Consider the following 22,704-nt stretch of genomic DNA (forward strand, 5'->3'; position numbering starts at 1 on the left):
GGTCCTCCGTCTGCCTTACTTTCCCTGTTTGTGAGATGAAGCTAATACCAACCAGGGTGTTTTGAGGATTAGATGAGATAATTTGTGTAATGGTATGTAGGACAGTGTAAACCCATATAGTAAGTACTGTGGACATGTTAGTTACTATTTATTTTTTAATGCCGTTAACCATTATACCGAATTCATGGACTTTTTAGGCTTTTATTAACAAACCTTAACATGGAGAGTCTCCTCAACATGGATTTGACGGGTTTTGTGTTTTTTTTTTTCCTTGAGATTTATTGATTTAATTATGTTGCGTTTCTCAAAGCAGATCTACGGGCCTGGTTTCTTTTGCATTGTTTCTGCCGACATAATGAATATGAAGTATGAAACCTAAGCATCTAAGGAAAGGGATTTCCTGTTTTCGCCCATCTATTTTTATCTATATCGCTGTCATTACTTTAAAGCAGGCTGAAGCCCACAAATAACCCTGTCAAACTTTTCTAGATTTTTTTAAGAAGGCAGAACGTTAAGCACTTGCTCGGAAGCCGTTAGCAGAGCTAGAAAAAGAAATAGTGTCGGCATGCTTGTCTAAAATGCTGCTTTGTTTCTTTTGAACTTTATATTGCTTATTCATCCATAGGATGGAAAAACTGAATATCCAGCAGAATCTTACGTTTATTTGCGGGGGTGGGGAAGGTCCTCACAGTTTAAGCCATTATACCCTTCAATATCCTGTGAACTACGTGTTAGCAGCCTTCATCACAGATGGCTGTTGAATCGATCCTCATTTGATCTGTAAACTTCTTTCTTGGGGCCCGCGGGTGGCTCCGTCGGTGAAGGGTCCATCCAGCTCTCGATTTCAGCTCGGGTCGTGATCTCACGGTTCTTGAGTTTGAGCCTCGCATTGGGCTCTGCACTGTCCGTGCTTGGGATTCTCTCTCTCTCTCTCTCTGTCTCTCTCTCTCTCTCTCTGCCCCTCCCCCACTCGCACACGCGTGCTTGCACGCACACAGGCGCACACGGTTCTCACGCGCTGTCTCTCAAAGTTAAAAAAAATTCAAACTCCTTAACCATGACTGTCGTCGTTTCTGCCTTGCTCTCCAGATGCATTGCTTAGACGGAGATACGTCTGGCAGGCACAGAAACACGTGATGCCGAATATTTTCGTTACCGAGTGTTTTTCTGTTTCCTGATAAGTTATAACCAATACTGTATTTGTCAGAAGTAATTTGGGGGCGCTGGCGAAGTCGGAGTAGTGTCTTCAAACGTCGTTTGCTTCTGGGAAGGAAGGAGAAGCCGTACCGTGACCTGGTCAGGGGGTCCGGGTTATCTTTTGCCTGGATTCTGACGCCAGCGGCCTTGCCCCCGTTCTGCCGCCAGCCCTCCTTACCATCAGATTCCTCCTTTGCGGGAAGCTCTTTACCTCTGTCTTCCGTCTATATATAGGATAAGTGGGTGCTTTTCTTCCTTTGCAACCTCGCCGCCACCTCCCGGCCGTACACGCCAGTGATCGGAGGGCTGTCTGTGCCAGAGATCGCCAGACGTCTTTTTAAGGGGCAGGTTCCGATTCTGCGGCTCTGGGCTGGGACCTGGGGGTCTGCGTTTCTGCCAGGCTCGCAGGGGCGGCGGCGGCGGCTGCTTCCTAGACCCCTCTGTGAGTAGCAAGGCTCCAGAACAGACATCGGCACACTTCTGCAAAGGGCCAGATGGTCTGTGGCTCGGGCTCGGTCACGACTCCTCCGCCCGCCCGTGCGGCAGCGAGGCGGAAGGCAGCCGAAGCCCAAACTCAGCCCAACAGGCCGTGCTCTGGTGAGCCTTCGTTTGTAAACAAGGGCCGGATTTGGCTCCCAGGTGTAATTGGCCAGACCCTGGCTGTGCGCGCCTCTTGATTTCTGCGTGCCTCTCACGGTCTCTGTGCCTTAGAGTGTTCCATTACTTTGACCGCGAGACCTTCTCTTCCTCCCTGTCTCCGCCCTGTCCGTGTTACTGATGCCTCACGGCTCTACCCAGATCTTGCCCCCTCTTCGAGGCCGTCCCCCAGATCCCTTCTGCGCCTCTTTTCACAGTTCGTCTTGCTGTTCCCCGTGCCTGACGTGGCCTGCACACAGTAGGCGTTCAGCAGTGTCCGGAATCTTCGTCCGGCGCCTCCGTGAATGTTACTCCGCGGGAGCGTTGAGAGGACCCGGTGGTTCTGTGTATGCAGAGGGGGGAGAACACTGGCTCACCCATAGCAGTCGCTTTATGCGTCTGCTTTTCGATTTTTTTATTCAGAGGTCAATCACGTTAATGTTTTTCTTTTATCCGGATGAACTGTCTGGAACGTATTTTATGGCCGGACCAAGCACAAGTACTGAGTAGGGACCTAAACACAGCGCAGGGATGCTGTAGATAAGTACCAGCAGCTCAGTCACAATCAGTCAATCTATACTTTGGCCGCTGCTTCGAGAATTGGACAGCACCTTGGAAGTATCCGTGTTCTCTCCCGGCTTCCCTCTTGTCCCTTCAGCTGTCACAGACTCTTCAGTTATTTCAGGGTCTTGGTAACTCGCCATGGCGCGCTCCTCTCACTTAGCTGGCTCTCCAGCCTGCTTCTTCCCTCGCCGTCTGCCTCCTCCCTGATCCCCAGACCACCTCTGGGGTCCTCCCTGGCCTTCTTCACCCTCACGGCCTCCTCCAGACTATTAGCTTTCTAGAACTCACCTCCAGCTCATTTTTCCGGCGAGGCTGGTCAACCTTGTCTACGCTGATCAAAAATATGGAAGAAACGGGGCCACTTTTTTTTTTTTTTTTTTTAGGAGGAAAAGCATAACTTGTCAGGTCAGACTGTTAGGCCTCGTTTGGTAGTAAAGTAGCCGTATCCTCATAATCCACAGTCGCTTGGGGCTGTGCCGCTTGTTTTGCTGTTGTTGTCACCGGGAGTTTTCTGCATAAAACAGGGCCTGCACCTGGTGAACTTGAGCTTTTCCTTCTGATTCCAAAATACGGCCTGAAGCAAGCAGCAACCACTCTATAAACAGAACCAAAAATTGGTGCTCGCTCAAACGCGTTCATTTTCAACTGGGGGAGCAAAGCGAGCAAAGATTGGTTGTTGTCAGGGGACAAAAAAATCTTAGATATTACAGTGGCTCGTGGCTCTCCAAAGGGCCGTGTTACATGAACGGATATATTTCTGCCAGATCATAGTTTCACAGGCGTAGGACAGTTGAGGGGTGGGGGGGGGGGAATATATGAAAAGTTTCAGAGGGGGATTGGACAGTGAAAAGTTTGAGAAACACTGCTCTGACTTCAGGGAGAATTGTCTCTCTATGTTTTTGCCGGGACCTGTCAGAGCACCCCCTTATCACTGGCCTCAGAGCCGCTGCCCAGTGAGGCTCAGCCCAGTCCACTTGGTGGGACATTGGCTTTCATGTGAACAGTGCTGCCCTCTGGTGGTAGAGACGCTACAGTGATAGGTTTGTAGTCTGCCCACCCCCACCTCCCACCTTTGGGTACCTCTCCATAATGATTAGATTGTTCTAGATTATTGGAAGGCTCCCATCATCTGTCATCCAAACTCTGGCCTTCCCTACCGTTTACATACTCATCTCAGACAACAGATTCTCTCTTAATTATAAAAGTAGTTAAAATTTTATGAAATATTTACAATTAATTTTTTTTTTTTTTTTCCTCGGGGCGCCTGGCTGGCTCAGTCGGTTGAGTGTCCAACTTTTGATCTCGGCTCAGGTCATGATCTCACAGCTGGTTGAGTTTGAGCCCTGAGTCGGGCTCTGTGCTGACAGTGCGGAGCCTGCTTGGGATTCTCTCTCTCCCCCTCTCTCTGCCCTCCCCCCCCCCCCCCCACCACGGGCTCACACAAATGCTCGCTTGCTCTCAAAATAAACTTAAAAAAATTTGTTTTCATCTCTAGCTGACCCATATTTAAAAGCTTGCCATATTTAATAGGTTTTAGGTATACATTTTAATGTCTCTAAAGTTAGGCTATAGCTTCACATTTGATGGTATCTTAGATCTGATGAGATAGAACGGTTGTCTTGTGGCCTGGGGAGGTGTCATTACCTGAAATGGAAAGATCCTGACTACCTGAGATAAAGAGGGGCAACTCGAGGTATTTGAAACCGGGATCTGTTGGCTGGGCCTCACGAGCAACTTCTAGAAAGTCCTCGGGAGCTGAGACAGCAGTCCGGTCCTCTCCATGAAGGATTGGTCTCCATGACCTTCCCTCTCAAGACCGACTTTGCTCCGTGAAGGCCCTCAGCTGCGACCCCACCGGTCAGGGGGCCACGGTCCAGACCCGTGATTCGGATGGCGGCACAGTGCCCAGGATGGTCCCATCCTGCAGCTCTGCGTGGGCTGCAAAGTCCCTGAAAGATGTTATACTGGGATCCCTGAAGCTTTTTAAGTCTACTTATTTATTTTGAGAGAGAGAGAGAGAGAGAACGAGCGCTGCGTGGGGCTCGAACTCACAGACTGTGAGCTGAACTCCTGACCTGAGCTGAAATCAAGACTCAGACGTTTATTTGACCAACTGAGCCACCCAGGCGCCCCTCTGCGGATTGTAAAGTGGGAAGCCCGACAGAACATTTGGAGTTGACTCGAAAGAAATGGAAAGATGGTTTATATCCGGTATTGGAGGTTCTCCTAACCAGCGTGCATGATGTGCACTGAGCACTGTTGTAAGTGTTCACGTTTGTCTAATCCTCACAATAGCCTCGAGACATAAATATTTTTGTCATCCCTGTTGTATAGAGGAAGAAATCAAGAAAGTAAGAGGTTTATGGGGCACCTGGGTGGCTCAGTCGGTTCAGCGGCCGACTTCGGCTCAGGTCACGATCTTGCGGTCCATGAGTTCGAGCCCCGCGTCGGGCTCTGGGCTGATGGCTCAGAGCCTGGAGCCTGCTTCCGATTCTGTGTCTCCCTCTCTCTCTGACCCTCCCCCGTTCATGCTCTGTCTCTCTCTGTCTCAAAAATAAATAAACTTAAAAAAAAAAAAAATTTAAAAAAAAAAAAAAGTAAGAGGTTTAGTCACTGTCTCCGGGACGTATGTGGGAAGGTGGGGAACCAGGTTTCAAATACCGTCCTGTGCTCTGAGCCAGGGTGCGTAACCAGCCCGGAATCCTCTTTTACTCAGAAACCCTCTACGTTTTCCCACCTCCGGCATGTTCTGCCTGAGCCACTGAGGCCATTTCCAGGGGCTGCCTGGTGCAAACTCCAGGGGACACCTGTCAGGCCCCTTCTTACCTTCAACTCTTAGTAACAGTCCACAAAGATGGTCTCTGCTCCCGTGTACCGCACAGCCCCCTCGTGGCCACCTCACGCACGTCTGGCCGTTGGTTTTCTCTCCTTGATGGTTCCGACTCTTGTTTCCGGAGCATGGGATGTCGAACTTGCTCCCGGCCGCCGTGCCCAGTGCCTACCCGCCTTCTTGTCCGCCGCCTTGCTCTCTGCCATCACTTCACTTACCCCGGGGCCTGTTGCCCCGTGTTTTAATGCCATGTATTTAGGGGCGCCTGGGTGACTCAGTCAGTTAAGTGTCTACCTCTTGATTGCGGCTCAGGTCATGATCTCAGGGTTGTGAGATCGAGCCCCGCGTCAGGCTCGACGCTCCGCTCTGAGCGTGAAGCCTACTTGAGAGTCTCTGTCTCTCTCAAAATAAAATCTTTTTTAAAAATTAAAAAATAAAAATTTAATCCCACAGATTTCGTGACCACAGTGCTTAATAACTGATGATGCCCAAACAGACACCTCACCCACATCTCTCCTGAGTACACAGCTGCCGCTGGCCATCTCTGCTGACCACTTCGCCCGCGGCCTCTGTTTCTAGCTTCCTGCACCCCTTCCTCCCTGGTTTCGGCCGGCCGAATTCAGTAAGTGGCATCACATCCGCCTCGCTGTCGTTGTAACAGGAGTGGTGCCGGAGCTCGTGTGCCCGCGTCCGGGTGATGGAGCCCTCGGACCGTTGCCAGTGCCTGTCACTCCTGCCGTCACTCGGGGCCAGCCCGTCCGTGTTGCTGCTGACCTGTTAAGCAGCCCGCTGTCTCCCAGCACCTGCCCCACCCTCCAGTCAACTTCAGCTGCTGCCCCCAGAGGTGTTTTTGTAAAAGCACATACGTGGGACACCTGGGTGGCACAGCTGGTTAAGCATCCGATTTCGGCGGCTCCGGTCACAATCTCGCGGTTCGTGAGTTCAAGCCCCGCATCGGGCTCTGTGCTGACAGTTCGGAGCCTGGAGCCTGTTTCGGATTCTGTGTCTCCCTCTCTCTCTGCCCCTCCCCTGCTCATGCTGTCTCTCAATAATAAATAAACGTTAAAAAAATTTTTTTTTAATAAGAACACACACACACACACACAAGTCACATCACTGCCGTGCTCAGGTTTCCTGCCCTGCGCTCCGCCGTCCCTGGTGCCTGCCCCTGCCTCCCCTGCTTGCGTGTCTGTGTTCGCAGCTCCCTGCACCTGTCCCGGCCGCCCTGCTTGGTACCTCGGCTGCCGGACATTCGCAGGCCGCACGCCCCTCCCCGGGCTGCTCTTCCTCTCCTCCCGGCCACCTGCTAGTTTTCGTCAGCTCTCAGCCCCGATGTCACTTCCCTGGGGGAGCCTTTCCGACAGCCCCAGAGAGGACTTCGCATGTCCTCCCTGGATATCTATACGGGCTGTTAAGGAGAAACGCGTTTCCTTGTGTTTCTTTGTCACTGACTTGTGAGCTCCGTGAGGGTGGGGACTGAAAACTTAACAGTTGCCGTGTTTCAAAGATGCCGTGGTGAAGACGACTTCCGTTTCCAGTACATGTTTGTTCCCCGTGTGAGGAGCTTTCGACTCGACTCGGGCACATAAGCTTCGCGTTTTAGAAAGTGTTCTTTCTTATAAAGAAATAAGGCGTTTCTGTGAAAGGCAGTCGGTGGAAATCCATTTGCCAAGTTACTGCCTCCCGATCACAGAGTGGTGACAGGTGGGGGCGTGCGGGGTGACAGCAGAGGACCTGCTTACGTAATCCGGCAACCGAGGAAAACGTCTCTTAGATCTTTCTTCTGTGGCTGGGATGGCAGCGGCACTGACGTCAGGGGGAAAGAAGCCTCGCTTATCTCCGATGAGAAACGGGGCGGCAGTTCGGAGGAGGAAACCAATTTGGGGACCTCTGAGTTAAATTGTTGTCACTTTTTAATCTGCTTAATTTGCTGCTGCTTCCCTGCTCTGAGCTGTATCCTGTGAATCTGAATTCATGGGAACCCCCGTGATTTACCGTTATACATTGGTCACCTGTCACTCGCAGCAAGCTGCTGCCACGTGTTTTATAGGTCACCTCTTCCGTGAGGACCTCCTCAGGAGCACACACGTCTGCGTTCTCACGTGCGGATTTATACCCTGTGTTTGGCTCTCACCTGCCACATGGACTTCTCGAGCTTTGGAGCGTATGTGTGCCCCGCCCCCCTTGAGTTGCACGTGTCCTTCGTGTCATAGTCCCTGAGAGCACGGGGCAGAGCCAGCTTGGAGTCCCGTTCCTTCCACGTAGTCGCCGCGAGACCTCAGGCCAGTTATTTCGAGCGTCAGTTTCATCCGTAACTGGGACAGACTAGCAGCCTCCAGCTAATAGGATTATATGTGGATTGAGTGACAGGAGTATAGCATTTGCCGCCTCCCCTGCCGGGCAGGACAGTGCCCGCAGGTACGGCCAAGGTGACGGCCCGAGGAGGGCCCACGAGGCAGCCGAGGGGGACTTTCGGGGTCGCAGTCACCAGTGGTTTAGCACGTGTGCTGGCGGACTTGACGTGAGCGCAGCACGCGCTGGCCGGTCGGCAGCATTGGGGACCCCGGGGGTCGGACCGTCCCCATTCCCTCCGAGCCACCCTGCGAGGAGATAGCGTTATCCCCGCATGACAAGTGGAGAAATGCGGGCGCCTGCCCGAGGTCACACCCAAGGTGGTGACAGTTCTAACCTGGGTTTGGTCTAGCTCTGTCCCGTTCTGGCTTCCACACCCCGTCCCGCTGGGACCTGCAGTCCCCGGGGGAGGAGTCCGGGGGCCCCGTAAAGGGGTCTCCTGTTCGCGCCCCACTCTGCAGACGGTGCGCCACGGTGGGGGGGCCAGAGGGCCCGCTGCAGGAGGACCCGCCGTACTGCCGGACCCAGGGGCGTGCGCGCACCGTGGACAAGCGCCTAAGCCGTGGCCGGGGGGGACGGTTCAGCGCGAGCAGCGTCCTGCCCGAATCGCCCACTGCGGGGGGACTCCCGGTCTCTGCCCACCCGACTGGGCTGGGCCACCACGCTGTGACTCCACGTGACTTGCTGAACACGTTCATTTGTCTCCTTTCCCTCGTAAAGTCCTACTGAAATGACAGCAGTCCGTGAAAACGAACACAAAAGGTAGTCTTGCTCGAGAAAACCAAAAACTTAGTTCTGGGAAAAGACCAAAAAAGTGGGTAAACCTTTGTCAGATGTGTTCAAGAATGTCGTGAGTGACCAAGCAAAGCTTTAGAAATAAGGGGTGGAGGGGGGGGGGGATCTCTAATTGTGAATGCGAAGATTTAGGAAATAGCATTTATTTTTTTTAAATTTTTTTTTTTTCAACGTTTTTTATTTATTTTTTTTGGGACAGAGAGAGACAGAGCATGAACGGGGGAGGGGCAGAGAGAGAGGGAGACACAGAATCGGAAACAGGCTCCAGGCTCCGAGCCATCAGCCCAGAGCCTGACGCGGGGCTCGAACTCACAGACCGCGAGATCGTGACCTGGCTGAAGTCGGACGCTCAACCGACTGCGCCACCCAGGCGCCCCTAGGAAATAGCATTTAAAAGAAACCTGAGTAGACCAAATTATATCAATAAATTAAAAAAAACTCGTTTCAGTCATCATAAAAGAAATTTAAAAGTAGTCTTAGTTGAATCGTACACTTTAAATAGGTGAACTCTATCTATGGATGTGAATTATAGCTCAATAAAGCTGTTTCTTAAAAAAAGGAATTAAAAGTCCTCAGCCTTGGGGCGCCTGGGTGGCTGTCTATTAAGCCTCTGACTCTTGATCGCGGCTCAGGTCGTGATCTCATGGTTTGTGAGCCCACGTGGGCTCCATGCTGACAGCATCGAGCCTGCTTCGGATTCTCTCCCTCCCTCTCTGCGTCTCCCCCGCTCGTGTGTGCCCTCTCTCTCTCTCTCTTTCTCAAAATAAATAAAGTCGAGGCACCTGGGTGGCTCAGTCACTTAAGCATCTGACTCTCGGTTTCGGCTCAGGTCATGATCTCACAGTTAGTGGGTTTGAGCCCCGCTTCCGGCTGTGTGCTGACAGTGCAGAGCCTGCTTGGGATTCTCTCTCCTCTTCCTCCCACCCTCCCTCCCTCCCTCTCCCTCTCTCTACCCCTCCCCCACTCAGCGCTGTCTCTCTCTCTCTCTCTCTCTCTCTCAAAATAAATAAGCTTAAAAAAAAAAAAAAGTCCTGAGCCTTCCTTCCCCTGCCCCTGCAAAAGAGGGCCAGTGCTCAGCCTGTCAGTGGGTGCACTCTGTAAAACCTTCAAGGAACAAGTACTGTGTAAGCTAGTTACATGATTTTAGGGAATAGAAAAAGGTGGCAGCTTCCACGCTCATTCCCTGAAGCTAGCTTCATCCTGACACCCAGACCAGCTGATGGCACGGAAGAAACCCGATGATTAGCCTGGCCTTGAAAATACGGGCAGAACCCCTGCGTAAGCATCAGCAAAAGGAGCCACGCGCTGCACGGTGACCACGCTGGGTGTTGTCCTGGAAATGCAAGAAAACCGCAGCTTCTTAAGAAATCGCTAAGGAATTAATGTCAGCAGGTTAAAGGAGAAAACCCTCTGGTCATCTCAGTAGACACTGAAATAGCAATTGATAAATACGTGCCTTTAACAAAATCCTTAGTAAGCTAGAGAGAGAGAAGGAAACGCCTTTAAATTGCTGGGAACATACTTGACAGAAGCCACCGGGCAGCAGTGAAGTGATTCCTGGCATTCGCCGTCAGGGCGGTCTCCACCCTGCCGCCCCGTCGGTGCTTGGGACTTGACCTCTGTGAACTAACCTCTGTCCTCCCCGTTGCTTCAGCTTAATAATCTGTGTCCTAAGAATGAGGGAACGTAGGGGAGGGTGGATGCTTCAGTCGCGTGGTTCCCAAGATTAAACATGAAGCCATTTTGAAATGGGGGGGAAATCCCATACAATTTCAAGGTCACGGCGTTGTTTGTGACATCTCTTGGGCATTTATTGCAGCCTGTTTTGCACTCGCTGGGGAGCCGGCGTGCCTTTACCTACCCACACTTCTTTCTACCAAGTCTTTGACCGCCCTTGCCTAGCAGAGCTGATCCATTTCCCTCCACAGAGGTACTCACCTCTGGCACGCTCGAACCCAAATGCAGAAAGCATGGAGAGAACAAATCGAATGCACTTCATTTATTTTCCTTCCTCGTAACAAAAACAGGATCCTACTTCTTGGAAAAGAACTTTACCGATGGAGTGGGTAAACCTCATATCTGTAAAATTATGTTTAAGCTTTGGCTTTGTTACTATTTGCGTTTCTAAGCACTTTAGGGAAACTTACATGAGTGTGGTCTTTCCCGTATACCTCAACTTTCTCGTTCCCATTTCTTGCTCAACTATTTTCAATGGTCTTCTAAAAAAATAAAAGATACCGTATGTATTAGGTAAACTTGTGTTTCAAAATGTAGAATAAAGGATTAAAAAAAAATTTTTTTAAACTAACATATTGGGGCACCTGGGTGGCTGTGGGTTAAGCATCAGACTTCAGCACAGGCCACCATCTCACAGTTTATGAGCTTGAGCCCCACATCGGGCTTTGGGCTGAGAGCTCAGAGCCTGGAACCTGTTTTGGATTCTGTGTCTCTCCCTCTCTGCTCCTCCCCCACTCGCAATCCTTCTCTCTCTCAAAAATGAATAAACATTAAAAAAAATTTTTTTAGGGGCATCTGGGTGGCTCAGTCAGTTATGCGTCCAACTTGGGCTCAGGTCATGCCCTCAACAGCTTGTGAGTTTGAGCCCCGCATCGTGCTCTGTGCTGACACCTCAGAGTCTGGAGGCCTGCTTTGGATTCTCTGTCTCCCTCTCTCTCTGCCCCCCCTCTCTTTCTCTCTCTCTCTCTCTCTCTCTCTCTCTCTGTCTCAAAAATAAACATTAATTTTTTTTTTAATTTTTTACATTAAAAAAATGAAAAATACAAAAAAAGCCCCTCTAACATTGGGGCACCTAGGAGGCTCAGTTGGTTGAGTATCTGACTTCGGCTCAGGCCTTGATCTCATGGTTCGTGAGTTCGAGTCCCACATCAGGATTTGTGCTGATAGCGCAGAGCTTGATTCAGATTCTCTGTCTCCCTCTCTCTCTGTCTCTCCCTCCCTCCATCTCTCTCTCTCTCTCTCTCTCTCTCTTTCAAAAATAAACATTTAACAAATTAAAAGAAAAACTAACATTGATCTTTAGTGGAATTAGAATGCAAGGTCTGTATATTAAGTTAAAATCGTGGGGATTGGAGGGGCACCTGGGTGGCTCAGTGGGTTGGGCGTCTGACTTCGGCTCAGGTCATGATCTCGCGGTTCATGAGTTCGAGCCCCGCGTTGGGCTCTGTGCTGACAGCTCAGAGCCTGGAACCTGCTTCGGGTTCCGTGTCTCCCTCTCTTTCTGTCTCTCCCCTGCCCATGCTCTGTCTCTCTCTATATATCTTTTAAAATTCAATAAACATTAAAAAAAAATGAAAAATATATTTTAAAAAAATTCGTGGGGATTGAAGATAAGGAGTCGGGCTTTTTGTTTAGAGGGTTTTTCAGTGAAGTTCGGGGTGACACGTGATGTTTGTTTCAAAATGCCTTCATCCATGCACACTTAGCTCTTTGAGATGTGGTTTGGATCTATGACCGTGACCCGCGATGTCACCCAAGGTGCAGGGTTCAGTCATGGCAAATGAAGGAGGCGGGATGTGGCCTGGAGTCAGGTGTGCGTGTTGCCGGCCGTGGCCTAGCAGAGCCTCTTCCCCGCGGTTGCCCGACGGCAGCTTGAAAAGCCTGCCCCCAAGGACAGGTCACCATCCCTGTGAGGGGCTCCCCCTTCCATCGGTCCTGTAGGACCCCAGCCCCTACGGCTCTGTTAAGTCAACCCTGGGACTGGCTCTCGTGGTTTTCATCTGCCGGGGAGGACGCCAGGGGCCGATTTAGTTAGGACAGCACACGGAAGGGAGCAGTCGCTCTCCGTACAGGCCTTAATTGTGTCCCCTGACGTGCTTGCTGTCTGCAGAGAACGAATGGTCTCCCGGCACGTCTGGCCCCGAGCAGGCAGAAGGCGTCCTGCCTCAACACGGTTAGGGAGTCGCTGCATCGCCGAAGCCGGCCGCTGCTCCCTTCTCTCCCATCCCCACCACTGAGCCGTCTGCGAGCTACTCCCAGCCAGACTTCCAGCACCTTCCACCTGCCCCTTCGTCTCGCTCTCCTTCTGTGGGAGTCTCGCCTTTCTTAGGCTAATTATCAGTGACAGTCTGTCCTTTTCATCTTCGTACCGTTAAGGCTAGAGATGCCAGAGCATCACAGCATCTTAGAATTCAGTTTTTACAGAGTCTTTCCAAATTAAAATTCCACGTAAACCGGTGTTATAAAAAGTAATTTATGACTCTAGAGGTTATCTCTGAAATGTGAATTTGTCAAGTTGTTTTGCTGTATTTTCAGGGTTTTAAAATCCGTGTATAATAACGTGGACATTTTAACGTCTTCTGCAGTTTTACTCAATTCAGTTACTTTTTGTTTTGTCCAGTGGAATTAGAAAATAGTTTCGAGGGGCGCCTGGGTGGCGCAGTCGGTTAAGCGTCCGACTTCAGCCAGGTCACGATCTCGCGGTCCGTGAGTTCGAGCCCCGCGTCAGGCTCTGGGCTGATGGCTCGGAGCCTGGAGCCTGTTTCCGATTCTGTGTCTCCCTCCCCCGTTCATGCTCTGTCTCTCTCTGTCCCAAAAATAAATAAAAAACGTTGAAAAAAAAAATTAAAAAAAAAAAAAAAAAAAGAAAATAGTTTCGATATAAAATATGCTTGTAACCACTTTTCAAGCTTTAGATTAATGCTGTTACACTTTTAAGAAAATTACATGGGGCACTTCCACAAATGCATCATCTCATGACAAAAACATCCCTTTTCAACCCTTCAGTCTTACAAAGGTGTATAAGTGAAGTTTCTTTACTGATCATTAAATCTAGATTCACCAGCATTCTTTCAAACTGGAGTGCTTTGGGGGGCGCCTGGGTGGCTCAGTCAGTTAAGCGTCCGACTTTAGCTCAGGTCATGATCTCATGGTTCATGGGGTCCAGTTCCGGATCCGGCCCTGTGCTGACAGCTCAGAGCCTGGAGCCTGCTTCGGATTCTGTGTCTCACTCTCTCTCTGACCCTCGCCTGCTCTGTCTCTCTGTGTCTGTCTCTGTCTCAGAGGATAGATAGGCAATACAGTAATCCTGGACTCATACTTGGTCCTCTGCATTTTACTCATGAGTCTTTCTGCCATTCAGCAGGTGCGAGCCTGTCCTGACACCTCCTGGGAACTTGCTGGAGGCCTGTCCGGTGTCTCACAAAGCTACAGTCTAAAAGGAAAGCAGACCTGTAACATGAGTACAAGGCGTACAACGACTCCAGAAGCTAATTGCCCACAAAGCACTAATGGGAATGTTAAAAGGAGCAATTACTTCCGACTTGAAGGCTTCACGGAAGGTGTTCCGGGTCCTTGAACTGAACTTTGAAGCTACGTTAGTTTTCTGAGGCCCCCGTCACAAACATAGCAGCTTAGAACGATAGAACTTCATTCAAGGTGATTGTCCTTGACTCTCCTAGCTTCTAGGGGTCGCCCCCAGTCCTTGGCGGCCCTTGGCCCGTGGCTGCATGACTCAGCCCCTGCCTCGTCCTCCCGTGGCCGCCTCCGTCTGTGTCTTGACTTCTGTGGTTTATAGGTCATTGGTCTTTGGATTTAGGGCCCAACCTGATCTAGGCTGGTCTCATCTCCCGGTCCTTGGTGTAATTTCACTCGCAGAGGCCCTCACTCCAAATACAAAGTCTCGTTCTGATGTTCCAGCTGGGCACAGATTTTGGGGAGCCACTATTCAGCTGCCAGAAGGCAGGTGGGATTTCAGTGGGCCAGAAACGGGACGCCCTTCCAGAACACAGGACAGCATGCGCAGAGCGGAGGCGGGAACCCAAGGAGCGCATTCCCCGGGCTGAACTTCTCACACTTCACAGAATCCTTTGGAAGGAAGTGTCAGTCCGGCCTGAGAGTGGACGATTCCCAGAGGGTGTGGTCGGAGAGGAGGCCGGGAGCGGGGAATGGGGTCAGGTGGTGGAGACCCTGTGCTGTGCGACGACGTGTAGTGTGCCGTGAGGTAGCGAGGGCTTGTCAGGGGGGACGGAGTCGGACCTGCCCTAGGAAATGCTGGCTTTCACGCTTTCCCACCCCGCGTGTGTGTGATCGCGTTTACACTTAGTTGCTGCGTTCTTCGAATTCTTTCCTTAACCTTCAGCAATCGAACCCCTCACCCCAGTTTCTGCTTCCCAGTAGTCCCCTTCAGCAGCCGCTCGGCCAGCGGTAGGTCAGCGCGTCCTCGGAGGAGGGGGTCCTTCCAAACCCAGTAGCTCAAGCGCCAGTGTGATGCTCCGTAATTCTGCTCCTGTGCCGGGACGACCTGCAACAGCAGGGCCAGGAATGAGGAACGGGACACCGATGCCGTCGTAACCCCGGGCTCCCTGCAAGTAGTGGGAGTCCGAACTCCTCGCGTTCTCGAGAACTTGAATCACGCGTTCCAGACAACCTGTTCTTGTTGAATGGTCTTGGGTTTGGGGTTTTTTTCTTTTTACTTTAATTCCACATCCCCCTTACTTTCTGTTTCATCCCATTTCTTTCTTCACTTGCGATTGGAGACTTCATCAGAGCGTAAATAATACGAGTGGTGCCGCCGATAATCTGAAAGTTTACACTCCGTGGAGGGAAACCACGACGTTTCATAATATTTCGCTTGATTTTCCTAACTTAAGTCACGAACGTTTTTGTTATTCGTGCCGTTTTATCGCAACAGTAATAATCTGTCCTTATTACAGACTCAAATTTTGCCGTCATGTGCTTTACATATTTAACATCTTGCTTTCTTTGGCCAAGCTTCTCACATTAAAAAAAAACGTTTGGGCCCCTGGGTGACTCAGCCGGTTACGTGTCCGACTCTTGACTTCAGCTCAGGTCATGATCTCGCGGATTGTGGGTTCGAGCCCCGTGTCGGGCTCTGTGCTGACCGCGTGGGGACTGCTTGGGATTCTCTCTCTCCCCCTCTCTCTGCCCCCTCCTGAATAAAAAAATACATAAAAATTTTTAAAATGTTGTAGGTCCTCCTCAAAACCCTCAGCCGAGAGGTGCCTGACTAGCCAGGGCTGAATGTCCTGTGCCGTCCTGGGGGGGAAGAAAAACTAGGGCCTGCTGAATAATGCGTGGACTTCTGGTAACAGTTTGTTCGTCGTTGCCTTACCGGCTCGTGAACCGTCACAGAAGCGCCATACTGATGAAAGACACTGGTGACGAAGGAAATGCATCTCTCCTGTCGCGGAGGCTGGTGTGTGTTGGGGCAGGGACCGGGGGAGCCGCCGTCGCACCACCACCGCCGGCCGAGGCAGCACGCACGGAGAAAGACCTCAGCGAGCCCAGCTCTCCACAAACTCCCCGCTGACGTGGAGGCCGTGTGTGTGAGCAGGGAAGTCCCTGGGGGCGCCCACGGGGCATCAGGGCCGGGGCGGGAGGCCGTCTGGACGCGGGGCCTGCTCCCCAGCCACGCACAGATCCGCCGGCGGGGAGGGTGGGCGCCCCGCGGCCTTCCTCACCCCTCCCCGTGCGGTGTAGGTTTGTAAGTCAGAGTATAAAATGAACGTTAGGAATCCATGCTGATACAGACAGGTAGATAGTCCCGTGCAGAAGAGTTCTGAGTAATTCAGGTACATGCCCTCCCCTCGAGGAGGTGGCCCATAACACCTGACCCTTTGAACGTGGGCCACGGGTGCAGACTGCCTCGCAAAGGCTGCCGCGCGGAAGGAGGGGAAAGTCACCGCCTGCGAGAAACCGACAGACGCTACCGAGCCATGTGGGAAGTCGTGTCGACGGCAGGTGCCGTTGATGCGGTGGGGTGAGATGGCGCCTTACCTTGCGGTCGGTCTTCTCCCCAAAACACATAACCCCGAGACCGAGGTCATGAGAGAAGCCTCGTGCAAATCCGAACTGACCCGCTCCGGGAGAACCCACACCGAGACCGCACGCGGTAGTTACTCGCTGAATGAACGAAGGCAGTGGATGAGTAAGATCCCGGTCGTTCGAAGGAGGGATCGCCCCAGAAGGAGAAGAGTATTCGGGCTGCAAGGATCGCCGAGAACGAGCTGTAAAGGGACAGCTGATGAGAAACCCAGGTGGACGTCGGTATGCCTTCAGAAGGGGAGGTGGTTAGACTTCCTTGCCTTTGTGGCCCCGGGGGGATTGTGCGCCCGCGTGACCTCACGCGGTCCAGGGTTTCTCCTGCCACGCGGCATCTGTCCGGGTGCCCTCCTTCTCCACCAGCGTGTGAGCATGGGGGGCAGAGACTGCGCCTGTGCTGTTCATCTTTATGTCTCAGCGGGGACACGGGGTGTGGACCGTAGCACGTCCCGGGCGTCGGTCGGACGTGCGTGCGTGCATAGTTGAAACCGCGGAGTTCTCTTGAGACGCGTCGGAGTCTCTCTCGGACGTGGATTTGGATCCCTCTTTGGTTACTTCTAAGTGCTGACTCTAGGCCAGTTCCTCAGCCCCTCCTCGCCTCCCGTCGGCTCGTGTGCAGAGCGAAGAAATTAAGGCGTTTGCCCTCAGAGTCGTTCTATAAATTGAAGGAGGTAATTGATTGTAACACTTAGCGTACAATATAAAAATCCTTGGCCCGTAGCGAACACTCAAACGTTCACCTGTTTTGTGGATAATTTGGCATCTGAGGCTGGGCTGAAATGGGACAAGGAAAAGTAGAGAAAGGCATTGAAGTTAAAGTGAAACAGACAAGCAAGAAAGATTAAATCCGGCAGGGAACTTGGCAGGGAGCCACTTGCTGACGTGGGGACGGGAGGCGGGGAAACAGAGTGCCGGACCACGGAGGCTCATGAACGCCAGACCAAGACGCCGGACTATCCCACGCGCAGGAGGGGAGATACTGGAGGAGGGAGCTGGCCGGGAGGTGACGGGAATGGTACAATTATGAAGTATGGTACCTGGGAGAGAGGTCAAGAGTGAACACAGAGATTTGGGGGTGTTCACGTGGTTTGTCACGAAATTGGCAAACCAGGCGGCATATACTGAGCACTTACGAAAGTAGGAAATACCAGAATACCAAGGGCTCCTTCCACAGTCGAGGAACTTGCTCAGTGTCACACTGTTGAACACTTATTTTGCTAATTCCTAAATACAATAATTTTTTTCCCCCAGGTAGTTTTAATCTTCCCCAAATGTACAGATCAGTGTGAGCTGAGCGAAGTTGTCAGAGAAGTCTCTTGGAGGTCTCTACTTAGAGCTGAACCGTGAGGACAGGTTAGGAGCAAGGCCACTGCAGGCGGGGGCGGTGGGCGATCCATCACCCCGGCTGGGATCACAGCTTTGGAATCTAGAGGCATCCGGGTCTAAATTCCGGTTCCGCAACTTCCCTGTCGTGTCCTCGAGCTGAGCTCTAGTGCGGGAGGATTTCACGGGGCCAAGAAGAGATGGGCAGAGTGTTGAAGACGGAGGAGAGGGTGTTGAAGCTCCTGTAGAAGGAGAGAGCGTCGCATTTAGGAGGGACTAAGAGAAGGCCTCGCAGCTGCGGGGACACTGGGGCGCAGGCACTTGGCAGACGAGGCCGGGGATCCAGAGGGGATGCGTCTTTCAGGCCGGGTCTTGAAGGATTTTGTCTTTCCTGAAAGCCGCTGAAGTGTTTTCAGCAGAGGGGTGACGTGACCGAATCCATTCTGGGTGCGGTGTGGGCAGCCGTCGAAGAGAACAAGATCAAAAGCAGAGAGACCAGTCAGGAAGTTAGGGCGTTTGTCGGAGCCAGGCCAGCAGCCGTGGAGGTAGAGAGACGTGGACGGATTAGGAGACATTTGTGGTACACTCTGCAGTGAGTCGTGACAAATGGGTGAGGGTGGAGGAGGCGGCGGGACAAGGAGGAAGCCCAGATTTCTGCGTCATTGGTTGGATGGTGGTGGCGGGCGGTTCACGTACAAATACGCCATACCCCCCACGGTACGAATGTGCCGTGACCCCCCAGGAATCACTGCCATCCCTTTCACCAACTGTCAGCTAACATTTACGAAGATTTAAATAATCTGCGTACATGTCCACGTAGTTACTGTTTTCAGCGCTTTGTCTCCCTGTGTAGATCCATGTTTCCACTGAGCAATTATGTAGATTATGTATTTGTTTGTAAGTTACATGTTTGTTTTCATTAACGCTGTATCGTGACCTTGCTAACCTCATTTTTTTTTTTTTTTAAGGCCTGGGAACTTTTTGTAGATTCTTTGGTACTTTCTGTGTAAAAAAAAAAATCATACAGTCTGCAGATAACAGTTTTCCTTTCTCCTGTGCCGTCCGTAGGCCTTTGGTTTTCTCCTTGCCTTTCCGTACCGGTGAAGGCGTCCAGCAGTGTTGAACAGAAAGAATCAGCACGAGTGAACGTCTTTGCCTTCTCACTCTTACGCGGTAGACCGCTCACGGTTTCCATGAAGTCTGGTCTCTCATACGTACTCTTCAGCTGATGAGGGAGTCCTTTGTCACTACTGACATCTGCCTTTTTTCTTTCCTTTTCAGCAGAAGACTCAGAGAGTGGCGTCTACATGCGCTTCATGAGGTCACACAAGTGTTACGACATCGTTCCCACCAGTTCAAAGCTTGTGGTGTTTGATACAACGTTACAAGTAAGTGTGCACCATTCGCACGGACGGCTGGCACGCCTCCACCTCGGGGACAAGCCCAGCGACACCCCACGCTCCACACGTGCTGTGTCGTGCCCCCACATCGCTGTCGTCCGCGTTCTCGGTCCCCATGGCAGCCGTGGAAAGAACGTGCCATAACCGCTCTCTTCCTCCAGATAAGGGCGGTCGTTCTGGAGTCAAAGAGCTTAAATGAAAAGTTTAATCCATAGATTCTTGAATTCAATAACTCAGTCCACACAGCTGGTAAGAGGCGGGGTCTGTCTCGCATGTTACAGCCTGAGCTATTAACCATTAAATTAATGCCTCCCTCAGGATACCCCGAGCTCTTCTCTTAGTTACATAGTAGAATGTACAATAAATTAATTTGAAATAATACTGGTTAAAAAGAAAAAAAGGACTAAGGTAGATCATCTCTTGACAGAGAGCTCTGTTGATCTCTTTTAGTAGAAAAATTTTGAACCCGATCATTTTGGTATTAAAAGTATGCTTGTCGCAGCTAATTTTGTACCAATGTGACCTAATCATGCTTGAAAAGTCCTGGACAATACAGTCGATGTAATGATCAGATTACATCCAGTGTGATAAGTATATACACACATAGGTATCTAGTGTGCGTATTTGTGCATAAATCTTTACAAAGGAGTGTCTTCGCTTGTGCTCCCAGAAGCAGCCACCGAGCCAGGAATTGGTGGGCTCCCAGGAGACCGGAGGGGGGGACTCGGGAAAGCAGAAGCCCTTCCAGGCGGGTCGCGGGCAAAGGTGTGAGCTGGGCCCCCTGCGGAGCTCAGGTAGGGGGAAGGTGCCCCAGCCTCTGTCACTTCATCCGGGGCCATCCCGGGAGATATGTGCCCAGACGGGGCCGGCTCTGCCCCACGCTCCGGGCCTCTCCTCGTCCCTCCCGCCGCCTGGTTGTCCCTCCCAGCAACTTGTCCCTGTGGCTCGTCAGACGACACCTGGTGTCTTGTGGCCACTTTATCCACATTCAGTGCGGGCTTCGCAGGACTCAGGAACGTGAAAACGGCTTGTTCTTGTGTAATGTCATTTCCAGCTGTGTTTTTGTCATCATCTAGAACTACTGCTGATTTCTGTAACCTGATCTTCTCTCCTGTGACTTAGCTGTATTCGCTTCAGACCAGGTAACCTTCAAGGTTGCTTCTGAACCCTAAGACCCTCTGATTCTTTGACACGGCGAGGACAGGGAGGCGTCCGCTACGCTACCATCCAGGGAGCCTGGCAGACAGTAACTTCAGGAAACTCGGTCTCTGCTGCTGTAACTGCACATTTCAGTAGGAACACAGCTGGGAATTCTCAGTTCCCAAAATAAACCGCTGCTAGATCACCCCACCTCCCCCGTGTTCCCACTCCCCAAAAGGCGTGTTACTTTTCCAAGAACCCCATCCCTGACCCTGGGTTTTCCACCAACAGAAAAGTAAGTGATGGCTGATAAGACCTGTATCTGCTTTCCCTCCTGCTCGGCTTTTCCCTTGTCAAGGAGTTGACTTTCTCCTGAATTTAAAATTGAGCCGAGTGAGCGATACTTGAAAAACAGGATGTTTTGTGGGTTGTCAGAGGTCACTGATCCAGTGATATCACCTTCCTAATTAATAGAAGCTGTGTGCATCATCCCCTGGAAGCCACGAATCCTGTGAGGCCCTCGGCTTTGAAGGAGCTAAAATTTGTCACCAGGGGAAGGGGGGGGCTGTCACGGGGAGAGCAAAGTTAAGCATTTGAAGGGTCGGAGCAGAGTATTTTGTAGACACAGATGGCAGTGGTAGTCGTCGATCCACCTCGGGAGCAGGGCACATAGTGGAGGGATGGCCAGAAGAGAGAGTGCCAGAAACAACCACGTCTCCTCACTGAGGGGGCGGTCAGTAAATCCTGGGATGGGCGTATCATAGAACACCATGTAGCCAGTAAGAAGAATGGAAAAAGTGTTTGTCAAAAATATATTTTTAAGGGACATTTGGGTGGCTCAGTCGGTTAAGTGTCCGAGTCTTGATTTCAGCTCAGGTCCCGATTTCCCAGTTCGTGAGTTTGAGCCCGGCATGGGGCTCTGTGCTGATGGTGTGGAGCCTGTTTAGGATTCATATTCTCTCTCTCTCTCTCTCTCTCTCTCTCTCCCTCTCCCTCTCTCCCTCTCCCTCTCTCCCCCCACTCTCTCCCCCTCTCCCCCCTCCCCCTCCCACCTCTCTCCCTCCCTCCCTCCGCCCTCCCACCCACCTGTCTCTCTCCCTCCCTCTCAAAATAAGTAAATAAACTTTCAAAAAAAGAATATATTTTTAACTAAAAAAAAAAGCAAGTTGCAGAATCATACATGTATCATGACCATGTTATTCTGAGGGTACACAGTATCAGAGTCGTAACCCCTAGGCGCAGACAGGCGTGGGAGACAGAACGGACACATGGAGAAGGTTCAGATGAGTGAAAGGCTGCCCCCAGGGGAGGGGAAAGAACAGTCTGGGACGCGGGTTCAGCCCCCACCGTCGGTCTCTGAGAAGCCCGCTCGGGTTCCCGTGGTTGGGTTCTGCAGAATCCCCACTTCGAGCTAGCATGAACGGGGGACCCGCATCCGGGCGTCGCCGTCCTGGCACAGTGGAGACCACAACGACAGCCCGCAGCTCTGCCCGCTCGGGCCCGGCGGTCCCCACTGTCCCGGGGCTGCCCCGGGTGGAGCGGTCCCTGCCACCGCTGTGCCCCCAGCTGGGGCCAGCCTGCCGCGGGGCGCATCCGGAAAGCGAGCCGGTTCTTCCCTCCTCGGGAGCGCCGCCAGACCGCGGGTGTGGACCGAGGAAGGGGAGACACACAGGCTCCGTCCCCGACACGCCATGTTCACTTGCCGGCCGGTGGCTGTGGCGCACGCTCGGCAGCGTGGCTGGACGGTCAGATGACACCCGGTCACGGGAGCTCGGGCGGCGCGGTCGCTGGGCATCGCGGGTCCTCGTTCCATCTCCACCGGGGCCAAGTGGCAAGCCGGGGGCGGTTTCTCAGCAGGAAAGTGACTGGCCGCAGGAGAGGGGGTGGGTTTTCGCGGCTGCTCTTCCACACCCTGGGCGGGTGCCCTGTGGCTCTCCTGCGACACCTGACGGGGCTTCGGGCAGGATCCCTGGTGTTGACTTTGCCGGTGACGGGCCCGTGTGCACGAGGAGCCTGGACTTGCTCCGGTCACCGGAAGACAGCTTCTATGGGCGACTCAGCCAGTGTGTCAGAGTTAGCCACTCACACGTGCGCGTTGCTTCCAGAAACCTCCCCAGCCGTGTGCGGCTGGCAGGGCGCGTGCCGGGCAGCCCCTTGAATTCCACCGGGAGGAGCTGTGGCTGATGCTCCGGCCTCCCCCCCGCCCCCCGAAAACTCCCCGTCTCGTTTCCTTCCACGTCACCGAGGCGTCTGAAGTGTTGCCGCCTCCTGCCCGTCAGATCCTGTCGGCGCAGTGTCGTCAAGGTCGTGGACCTGCAGGTGGCAGGTGGAATGTCGAGGTGACGAGCCTCTGTGCAGAAGCTTTAAGGTGGAGAGCAAGAGGGCGACGTAGACCAGAGGCACGTGGTCCAGGCGCCCTGTGCCGGATGCTAGCACGCTGCTTCCGGGGGTCCCCGCAAGTTGCCGTGGAGAGTAAGCGTCCGGGCAGCAGCGACAGGTTCCCCAAGACGCCACATCTGGGACAGCCACCCAAGAGTGGGGCGTGGGGGGGGGGGGGGTGGGCATTAAGAATTAGGTAGGCCTTCCCTACGTAATTTCTTTTTTTAGCAACACTCTACAAACATAACCATTCTTAATAGACTTGTTTTTTTGGAGTTTTGGATTCAT

General features: G+C 52.3%; 1 protein-coding gene and 1 long non-coding RNA gene across 13 annotated transcripts in view; one reads left to right on the forward strand and one right to left on the reverse strand.

Annotated features, from left to right (window-relative positions):
- Positions 1-22,704, forward strand: part of PRKAG2 (protein kinase AMP-activated non-catalytic subunit gamma 2) — a 261,150-nt gene that overhangs the window by 202,685 nt on the left and 35,761 nt on the right. For 7 of the 12 annotated variants that reach the window (XM_058723747.1, XM_058723752.1, XM_058723749.1 and 4 more), the window contains one exon: positions 18,779-18,885. In XM_058723747.1, coding sequence (XP_058579730.1) covers positions 18,779-18,885 — 107 coding nt within the window. The remainder of the gene's footprint in view (positions 1-18,778; positions 18,886-22,704) is intronic. The other 5 variants (XM_058723748.1, XM_058723753.1, XM_058723750.1 and 2 more) reach the window with 1 other exon arrangement.
- On the reverse strand, positions 643-9,880 carry LOC131508710 (uncharacterized). Its single transcript, XR_009260116.1, has 2 exons — positions 9,512-9,880; positions 643-2,992 (listed from the first exon to the last, which is right to left on the reverse strand). It is a non-coding gene; the product is annotated as an uncharacterized LOC131508710 (long non-coding RNA).

The sequence above is a fragment of the Neofelis nebulosa genome, chromosome 4, assembly GCF_028018385.1.
Source record: "Neofelis nebulosa isolate mNeoNeb1 chromosome 4, mNeoNeb1.pri, whole genome shotgun sequence".
NCBI lineage: Eukaryota > Metazoa > Chordata > Mammalia > Carnivora > Felidae > Neofelis > Neofelis nebulosa.